We start from the raw sequence: 10,037 nt of genomic DNA, 5'->3' as shown, positions 1-10,037 counted from the left end.
GCGTTATAGAGAGGCGGCCCACATTGCGCGCCAAGACTGGCAGTTAAATAGCAGCCCGCGTGGCATCACGGGACTCGTAGTTCCGCGACAGCGAGACTCAGGGTAAACGGGCACAGTAACGACAGTTTCCGCTGCCGCTAGCCCCCCCCTTCCGGCTTGGGCGCGGGCGCCTGTGTTTACACGCGAGACGCCGCTGTGTGCGCACGCCCGTCGCGTGCCCTGACGCCAGCGCGTTCTCCAGGAAGTCGCGCGGTCGCACCGGCCGGTGGGAAGCCGGTTCCCAGAGCGGGAATTGCAGACGAGCCCCCGACTTTTTCGTTGCCGGTGCCGCCGCCCAGGCGCGTCCCAGGCCGCCGCCGCCGCCGCCGCCGCCGCGCCGCGATGGGCGCGGGCCCGTGAGAGGGGACGCGGGCCTTTTGCCGCCGCCGCCGCCGGCCGGAGCCGCCGCCGCCGCCGCCGCATCCAGTCCAAGGCCCGCCGCGCTGCCCGGCCGCGCCGGGCGCGCGCGTTGCCATAGCGACCCCCGCACGCGGTCGCATGGAGGCTCGGGGAGGGGGGCGCGGCCCCGTCGAGGGCAGCCCGTCGTCGGCGGACGCTGAGGTGCGCTGCCCGGGCCCCGCGCCGCTGCGCCTGCTGGAGTGGAAGGTGGCGGCGGGCACGACCGTGCGCATCGGCTCGGTGCTGGCCGTGTGCTCACCCGAGCCTTCCGGGGCGCCGGCCGCTTCGGGGGCCGCCGGCCGCAGGCTGAGGTCGGAACGCGCTGGCGTGGTGCGGGAGCTGTGCGCGCAGCCCGGCCAGCTGATGACCCCTGGGTGAGTGGGATGGGGAACCGGGGTAACTGGGGGTGCCCGGGGCACGTCGGAGGCAAGCTGGGGTCGGCGTGCTGTGGGAACTGGGCATGCAGCCCGGCTAGCTGGTGGTGTCCAAGTGAGTGGGGCGGGGGGGCGGTGGACCACGTGCCCCGCCCTCCCCCACCTCACATCCCTGTTGGAATGGAAGCTATTGGGGTGCGCGCCTAACTCTGCACCAAGGCTGTAAACGTTGTGACAAGCGTTGTAAATGCTTGATGCCATTCCACACTGGACCTGTAACCTCACGCGACGACTTGGGGCTGACTTGGCACGTGCACGTGGTCCCCGCAGTTGTTTCCATTGTGAGAAACTGCAGGGTTGAGTCTCCTGCCTGCTGGCTCCAGGGCTGGGAGCATTCCTCTGCTCCCTGCCCACCCTCACCGCTAGTTTGGCCTGTGTGCCAGGTCGTGCAGCGTTTTACACCAGCGAGTGCGCGTTCCTCTGGCTCTGTGTTTACTGTTGCAAGTGTCCCAGAGCACCAGGAAGGACTGTTACATTTGCAGCAGTGGTTGGTTTTGGCTTGTTGGTGTTTGAAATTTTGAGGGTCTTAACAGCAGTCCTGAACGTTGTATCTCCTTGGATTGAAGGGGTACCAAAAGCAGTCACGCACCTTGAGAACTCACTGAACCCTGTGCTGCTCACCCACAGGCCACAGAGAGCCAGAGGAAGCCCCTCACCATTTTGGCTTGCCTGAGCTTTAAATGCTCCACCCACGATGTCACACCTGTGAGCATTCCGAGGAGTGCTGTTGGGTTGTGGCATCGAGGTTTTCGTGTGAGGCCACGGACACAGCAGCACCTGTAGAATGCTGGCATAGCCACAGAACAGGCCCTCTTCCCCTCCTTCCCACCCCACACTCCCTTTCAATTGACAGTACAGTTTGCTGCTTCAACAAACAGATGGCTGTACTGGAAGCAATGATTGGTTAATGCCACAAAATTCTGAAGACTGCTTGGCTGGAAAAAATCCACATTGATGTCGATTCCAAAGAAAGGTGATCAAATGGATGTAGAATTGATCCTTAATTTCATGTGCTTGCAAAATTCTGCTGAAGACCATTAAAAAATGACTGCAGTCCCGCATTGGCATGGAACTGCCACATGCTCAAGCCTGATTAAGAAGAGGATTTGAAACAAGGCCTGGTTTTGCTGTTTCAGGTGGAGCTTGACCACACACAAAGAACACTAGAAAGATGCTTGCCTGTGCCTCGTTGGTCTTCAGAGGCAGCTGACTGTGGGTCACAACAAACCCTGGATAACATATCAGAGTAGGAGTTCCAAAACATGACATTGTGTATGTGTGTAAGGGCCTGCACCAAGCCTGTTGTGGAAACAAGGAGGTCCCAGGGCCTCAAGCTAGTTAGAACCAGTTCAGCATGACCAAGGCAGCATAGTTAGAACACTCAAGCTCTTAAAATGTGGGTGTGCTGGGACCAGCTCAGTCGCATGCTGCGGCCCTGGAATAGGTGCAGGACAGAACCAGAGCAGCACTGGTGCCCCCACCTCTGGGACAGGCACCAAGGTCAGCCCTCCAAGAGAGTGGGTTGCTTTTCCCATAGTTCTGTCCATTCTGGTTATCATTCCGACTCACCCACATTTTACAAACCCAGTTTTTCTGTGCTAGCCCACAACTGACTTCCCTAGAGGACAGCGGGGGTTGGGGGGGGGTCAGAGATGCTGACAAGATTGACATAGTGGCTGCATCAGCAGGCTCATCTGTAGCAAGGACTGTGAGAATGGCACAAGACCACACAGTGTTGCATTCAGTTGTGTACCAGGTCTCTGAGTTGAAACCAACTGAAGCAAGAAGTACCCAGTGGAAGCCCTGGGCGCTGCTTCAAGGTTCGAGACTGGACAAGCTGTGCTGGAGGGCTGTCTCTTACCTTCCTGATGCTATTGTGTGCTGCACAGACAGCTGGGAGAGACCAGGCTCTCCAGAGAAAAACAGCATCAGGACTCACTAACCACCTGCAACACATAGATGACACGCCCTTGTCAGAAATGAAGACAGCTTGAAGGACTTAGCAAGGATCGAAGACTGCAGCTGTCCATGTGGTTTATACACTTAAACATGAAGAAGAAACTTAGCACCAACTTTGTTCCATGTGGATATGGAGCAGCCATCAAGAACCCAGTTGACCTACGTTGGGAAAATCTGCTGCAAAGGCCTCTTAACCCTCCTCAAACGCAAGGTGACTGAGCTGCACCTGACCCAGTCTCCTCTCACTTGCTCGCTCACTTGCTTGGAAACTGGACAGACAGAGGAATTGTTGCTTTCATGTTACTTTGGACACCTCAGAACAAGTGGCTGGTGAACAGAGACTGTCACGTGTGCCGAGTGCAGACCTGGCAGACTGGGGACACGGCGGGTAGGTACAACAGCTGGTGGGGAGGGGCGGGGTAGGCACGCAGGGCTGGGCAGTGGTTCCTTCTGCTATGGTTAAGGAACCATGAGTTCCTTCTGCTGTGCTTGAGGAACCCTGGTGCCAGCCAGCGACACAGGGACCTTAAAACACAGCACTCTCAGCCTGCCGCTTCCATGCGCAGCACTTGTACCTGAAGAAACTGATTTCACTTTTCTCTTCCGCCACTGCTGCGTTGCCTACAGATGGCTGCTGGGACTAGGACCAGTCTTGGCAGCAGCCCTGCCATCAGCGCTGCGGCCCTCACCCAGTGAAGGTGCTGATGAGGGCAGTTGAGGCCCTGTGCTTGGCCCCCCCCTCTGGGTGTCTGCTCATGCCTAAGCCCTGATAGGGTTCCTTCCCTTGCATGGGCTCCTTGCAGCCAGGGGCCAGTCTGCCCTGTGGCTTCATCAGATAATCTGTGTCTTGCCCCACACTGACTGGTCAGTGTGCAGTCACAGGTGCATCTAAGACTTGGGAGTCTAAAGGCTGTGCTTGGGCCAAGTCAGGCTCTCACAGCCGTCGGTGCTTGGGCCCTTGTCACATCCCTACGTTTTGTTTTGACCTGCTTGGTCTTCCTGGTGATGCTTCGGGTCGTTATTGCAAACTACAGAGGGGCATTAGGAGAAAGTCTTTCCTCTGGAATGTTTCCTGTTAGGAGCGTTACTGACTCTCTACAGAACGTTCTGGGGGGAGGACTGGTGACAATTCTCTGCATGGTGTCATGAAAATTCAATGTACCTGTAGCTGCTGGGAACACGCACAGCAAAACATCCGCTGTCGCCGGTGTCCTCGTGGACGAGGCTGCAGCGCTGCCCTGGGCACTTCTTACAGCAGCTTCACGCTGGACGTGCTGTGCTGTGAGCCCTTTCTCTTCCTTTAACTAGATACAGAAGCGTTGCTTGGTCAGTCTCAGGAAGACTTCAGGGGGACTGAAGGTATCAGGATTATAGTTTCTGGGTTCATCTAGCTGCATAACTTTGGAACGTTTGGGGTCCAGGAGGCTGTGAAATCTTATTGTGCCCCTATGCCGTTTTTACATTGTGATGCCAACATGCACCAGGATGCCCCGAGGACAGAGGACAGCAGTGCCCACGTTGCTGGCTCTGGGGTCCACACTGCCACCTGGACCCCAGACCTCCCACAACGGGGCTCGTCCAGCCTTTTGGTGCTTTGCAACCTTGTTTCCGGTTTGGTGTGGAGTTTGTTTTCCCAGCCTATTCTTTCATCTTGGTCCACACCACCATCACCCCTCCACAGTGGGGCTTTAAGAAATACTTGTTTTTAAAGAGTGAAGTATAATATCTCTGAACGAAGTTCATTACGCTTACTAATTTGGGGGTTTGGAGGAGTTATCATTGGCTGGGGCCTGACGTGGGTTTGTGATGCAGTTCAATCCCGGTGTGTGGCCCCTGTCCACCCCCTCTGTTTCAATCAGATTCGGTTACTTGTGACAGATTGGATTCGAGTGAGACTGGGGTGTCTGAGAGTGGCTGCTGTCCGTGGTGTTGTGTGTACTGTGGCCAGGGCGCCAGGCCTGTCAAGTCATTGAGAACATTCACTGAGGAGTGTTGTGAAGAAGGAGGTCCCTGTGTCTGCTGTGAGGAGCACCTTGTGGCCAGGGTTCCTTCAGAAACAGCCCCTGCCTACTCCCAGGGGCTGGAGCGGGACCTTGCTGTGCTTGTCAGCACCCCCCTGTCCAAGCGGGGTGGCCATCTGTCTCGTGCAAAAGGTGCTTCATGGAAATGAACTTGAAACGGATGGAGGCCTTCACTTTGTTGTGTGATGATGTCCTGTCTGGGCCACTTACAGGCAGCAGCCTAAGCTCTGTGACGATACTAAGTGTCCACTGTGTGCCTGTCGGGGGGTGCACACTGTTCACTTGGTAACATCCTGCTGCCTCCCACTGGTAGGGAAGTGGGGCCCCTGAATACTGTCTGTCTGCTTGGTCACATGTGGATTTGGGTTTGAAAACACTGCCATGGCGGCACCTGTCAGCACTGAGTTCACCCTACTGCCTCTGCTTTTCTGTCTCTTGACACTCACTGAGGGGGACACAATGTCCCAAACCAGAAGCCCAACTCCCTGCCATCAAGTCAATGTCAACTCACAGCGCCCCTGTAGGACAGGGTAGAACCGCCCCTGGTGGGTTTCCGAGACGTCCCTCAGAGCCCAGCTCGTCACTGTACAGCACCGGGGCTCCTACACAGGGCAAGCAGCAGCCAGGACTGTCTGGGTGGCCAGGGTAAGTGCCAGCCCCGCGAAAGCTGATTTATGGGGAGACTCCTTATGGGTAACACCGTGTTAGGCTGCCCTTACGTCTTTCTGAAAGGGCGTGTGCCACAGAGGGCACGCTGTGAGGCAGCAGCCGCAAGAGCAATTCTACAGACATGAAGACTATTGTGATTGTATGGGCTTTAGAGTTTAAGATCTTCGAGAAACTGTAATAAAACATTCTGAGTAGATACCACCTAAGATGTGTGCCTTGTTCACTCCCTGACACACAGCAACCCTCTGGGACAGGGTAGAGCTGCTCTGTGAGTGTCCAAGCCTAACTCCATGAGGCAGAAGGCCTCAGCTTTCTCCGCAGATGGGGCTTGCAAACGTCACCAGGGCCCTGCGTGCTAGTGTTGTGCAGTGAAGTGGTGTTTGAGGGTCTAAACCCAGTTCATTAGCAGGATCCTCCATGTGAAGAACGTACTGTTGATCCTGATCTCCCGGATCTTGGTGAGGTGGTGGGGTGCTTCGGTTCCATGTTCGCCATTCTGTCACGTCAGGACTATTTAAAGGGTAGCGAATTCTCAAACTTAGTGGATTGCGAGCTTGCTGAGTTGGAGCCACTAAACTGCTAAGCTGTCCTTTTACTGGGTTTTGTCTTGGTTTTTCCAGTGTGGGGGAAACTTTGAACTTCCTCTCCCTCGGCTCTGCGACGGGTTGGGTTGTAGTTCCTTTGCACTGTGGGTGGTCCCTGAGTTGGTTGTGTGGATAAAGCCCTGGAAGCCTATCTGCCTGAACATAGTGCTGCTGCATGCCTTCTCAGCTTTCTCTCCAAGGCCAGGTTTTCTTTCAAGTTAATTTGCATGAAGCCCTCCACTGTCTGGCTGCAGAAGAGTGGTCCACGCTTCCATCTTATGCCTCCCAGAGGACTTCAAAGAGCTCTTGGGAAATTTTCATGATCTCTTGATTCCACTTTTCCCGGAGCTTTTTGAAGCGCCTTGCTGTGTTATCTGGAATTGACTGTTCATGATCACTGCAGCTGCTCCTTCTGAGGACCCTGAGCTGCCCCAGGTTTTGAGCTGAGAAGTGGGTGTGGGAAGGGTTGAGCTGCCACCTTTAAGGTCTCCCAGACAAAGCAGACCCTCTTTATCTTGTTAACTGTTTGGGGGCAGGCACACATTCAGGTTTGGAGACAGGCTACTAGAGTCCTACAGAGAATTCTTGTGCAAGAATACCACACACACACACACACACACACACACACACACACACACCACCCCACCCCCGGCTTTGTTCTCTCACAGTTACAGACTGGTGTTTGTTTTCTGAGAAGTTGCAGACATGACGTCACTTCTCTCCCCCCCCCCCCCCCTGCCCCGTCAAACACATCAAATATGTTGGTCAGCGCCAGGATGCCCTGTGGTAGACACCTCATGCCCCAGTGTGGTCTGACCCAGGTCAAGTCTACCTCGTCGCGGGCCTGGGGCTTGTGAATCATGTTGGCCAGCCTTCTGCAGAGGGCCAGCCACAGAAGAAAGTGGTCAGTGGCTCAAAACCACCAGCTGTTCCAGGAGAGGAAGTGGAGGCCACTTGCCTCACATAGACATTCTCAGAAACCCTGCCAAGGGGGCTGTGGCCTTGTCTAAGGGGAGCCATGTGGGATGAATTTCCAGGGCTCGCAGGGGGCCAGCAGCACCTTTCAGAGTGCCCTCTGCTCATTCCCAGGTGGCACGTGGCCCCACCGTGGTTCTGCAGCCATGGAGGAAGAGCACTGTGCAGGGGTCCTGAACGGGTCCAGAGACAGGCCCACAAGGATTTGTCCGTGCATTTACCCCCACAGGTGCCTAGGAGAGTGAGACGGGTGTCTGTGCAGTGCAGGGCCTGCACACTGGGAAGACGCTGATCCAACCCTGGGTTCTGGGCCTGAGAGCATGTCACCTCGTGAGGAAAGGGGAGCTTACAGGGCGATCTGCTCTGGGAAGCCCCCACACAGCTGTGCTGCCTTCACAGCAGAAGCCCTTCCTGCTGCAGCCCCTGGGAGTTGGGGGGGGGGGGCAGGGACGGGAGCTCAGAGGTGCTAACAGGCAGCCTCTAGAGCCTGCAGTCTAGGCCCTCCCAAGAGGAGAGGAGCCAGCCGGCCCATCTTTGCCTCAGTGTTCCAGGAGGTGGGGCAGCCCTGTGGGCATAGGGCTGCAGGCTAGTGGGCAGCCCACTATCCAAACACACTGTCTGACCCTACCTTGAGAAGTAGGGAGCTGGGGACAACTTCCCACACAGATCCCCAGAGTATAAGAGATTTGATGAACTGGATCGTGCTTCCAAAGACTGTTCAAAATAAATAAATGAAAAGATGAGTGCAGGCGTCCCCTCCTCCAACTGCCAGGAGTTAGCCCTCCAGATGCTGGAGGGGCCTCTGGCTGTGTTCTGCACTGTGTGTCCTCACATCCTGGGGCCCAGCCCCTCCTTGGTTACAGAGCCTGACTGGTGGGGGGCAGTGTCACCTGTGGCCCTAGTGCTAATGCTGCCAGCATGACTTGGACCAGAGGACAGTCCCCTCTCAGTGGCTGAGCACAGGGAGGAGGAGCAGGCGCTCATCCTGAGAGGACTCAGCACCTGGGAAGGTGGGTCCACAGCAAGGAGACTTGGAGTTCAGTCCGTGAGTGGTGTGTAGAAGGTGACAAGGCACGTTGGGTGCTTGTCTCCATCAGGATTTGCAGCCTCAACCCTGTGGCTGTGCTCCGTCCCTGCAATCTGGGCCAGCCCCACGGCTGTGTGTGGTTTGCTAGGTGACAGCGAGGGGGAGCACCGAGCTCCAACATTGCCAGACACATTGTGTGGGGGGCAAGCATGGAGTTGAGGGGCTGTTGGCTGTTGAAGGTGTGGGCTGGAGTTGGGGAGCCAGACCTGAACCTCACCCCAGCCCTGTACACAGATGTCAAGGGCACAGCCCAGGGGAGGAGGTTAAGAGGGGCAGACCAGCTGGTCAGTCCTGGTGGGATTACAGGAGGCAGGCATGTCCTTGGGTGTTTGGCGGGAGGTTGCCATAATGAGGTCAGTCAGGAGGTGGCAGGGCAGCAAGTGGGCTGGATGGGGACCAGCGTGAGGAAGGACCTGTCTCGGTGGTTCTCAGGACAAGGGGCTTTTGGTGTGGTCCTGGTGTGCAGTTTTACATGTTCACTTTTTATAAAGGGAGACACTTGAGCAAGGTTGGGGTCTGTTAAGCAAGAGACGACAGCCCCTTAGGAAGAGGAGTTTGCTGGGGCACCAAGAAAGAGGTGCTGCGGACTGATGGCATGCTGTGCAGAGTCGTGTGTGTGTGTGTGTGTGTGTGTGTGTGTGTGTGTATAAGAATCAGCCCCCCTGGGCCACGGAGCCGAAGGGAAGGGTTAAGTGTTGGGACATGCCCCCCCCCCCCACCCATCGCTGCCAGACAAGGAAGCTGGTCGTGGTGCAGAGGCAGACCTTCCAGCGTATGTAGGAGACATTGTGAGCTGGCTTTTGAGCTGGCTCTTTGGACGCAGAGTCCCTGTGTTGTGGCTTTTTATTGTTTTGCTTTTGCATGCTGGTGCTTTGAAGAGACTGGCAGCCTCCCCCTCCCCCCTACCCCCCACTCCCGCCAGTGAGCGGCAGAACCAGTTTAGCCTGAGCCCTGGTGCCCATTCTGCCTGCCCTGCTGGCTGTCCCCAGGGGTTGACCGGGACAGGGAGCACTGTTCCTAACTGTGCCTCTCTCTGTCCTTTGCTCATTGGGAACTTGGCCTGGTGGGTGCTGGTGGTCCCTCACACAGTCTAGAGCAGGTGTCCTCAAACTACGACCTACGCCACATCCGGCCCACTGAGGACATTTATCTGAGACGCTGGGTGTTTTTGCCCCATTTTGTTTTTACTTCAAAATAAGATATGTGCAGTGTGCATAGGAATTTGTTCAAATTTTTGAACAACGGGTCTGAGGGATAGTGAACTGGCCCCCTGTTTAAAAAGTTTAAGGACCCCTGGTCTACAGCGTAGCCCTTTTTTGGAATGTTCTTTCCCAGAAAAAGGGGGGGTACACATTCTCCCCCCTACTCCCAGATGAGCGAGCAGCCAGCTCTGAGTTAGGGCCCCCCAGTGGTGTGTCACCTGGTAAGGTTCTCTCTGGTAACTGACATTATTTCGTAAAATCAGTTTCACTCAAACCTCGTTTTTTCTGTTGGCCAATTTAAGAGAAGAGCATGCAGCGGTGAGATTTTGTTTCCTGCTCAGGAAAAGTGCCACAGAAGCTGTTGTGATGTTGAGCATAGCCTACAAGGACAGGACTGTGGGAAAAACTTAAGTGTATGAATGGCTTTCTTGTTTCAAAAAAGGTGAAATGTTGATGGATGACAAACATCCTTCTGGATGTCCATCACTTTCCCAAATGGACAAAAATGTCAACTCAGAGTTCATTCCACCAGGTCAGACTGTTCATCAAGCTTTCTATTTAGAGGTTCTGAAAAGATTTCCTAGCAGTGTGCAACTAAAAAGGCCTGATTTGTGGCAGACGGGAGACTGGTTTTGACACCACAACAAAGCACCTGCTCACTCGGCCAT

The 10,037-nt window shown here is 55.6% G+C and overlaps 1 protein-coding gene across 2 annotated transcripts in view; it reads left to right on the top strand.

Annotated features, from left to right (window-relative positions):
- The first annotated feature begins 237 nt into the window (after positions 1-237).
- The window catches only part of CTDP1 (CTD phosphatase subunit 1), a 33,823-nt gene continuing 24,023 nt past the window's right edge, over positions 238-10,037 (top strand). For both annotated transcript variants that reach the window (XM_075532565.1, XM_075532564.1), the window contains exon 1: positions 238-812. In XM_075532565.1, the coding sequence (XP_075388680.1) occupies positions 538-812 (275 nt within the window). In that variant the 5' untranslated portion in view covers positions 238-537. The remainder of the gene's footprint in view (positions 813-10,037) is intronic.

This window comes from Tenrec ecaudatus, chromosome 15 (assembly GCF_050624435.1).
Source record: "Tenrec ecaudatus isolate mTenEca1 chromosome 15, mTenEca1.hap1, whole genome shotgun sequence".
Taxonomy (NCBI): Eukaryota; Metazoa; Chordata; class Mammalia; order Afrosoricida; family Tenrecidae; genus Tenrec; species Tenrec ecaudatus.
Note: the sequence above shows the minus strand (reverse complement) of the source record. Positions and strands in the feature narration are given on the sequence as shown.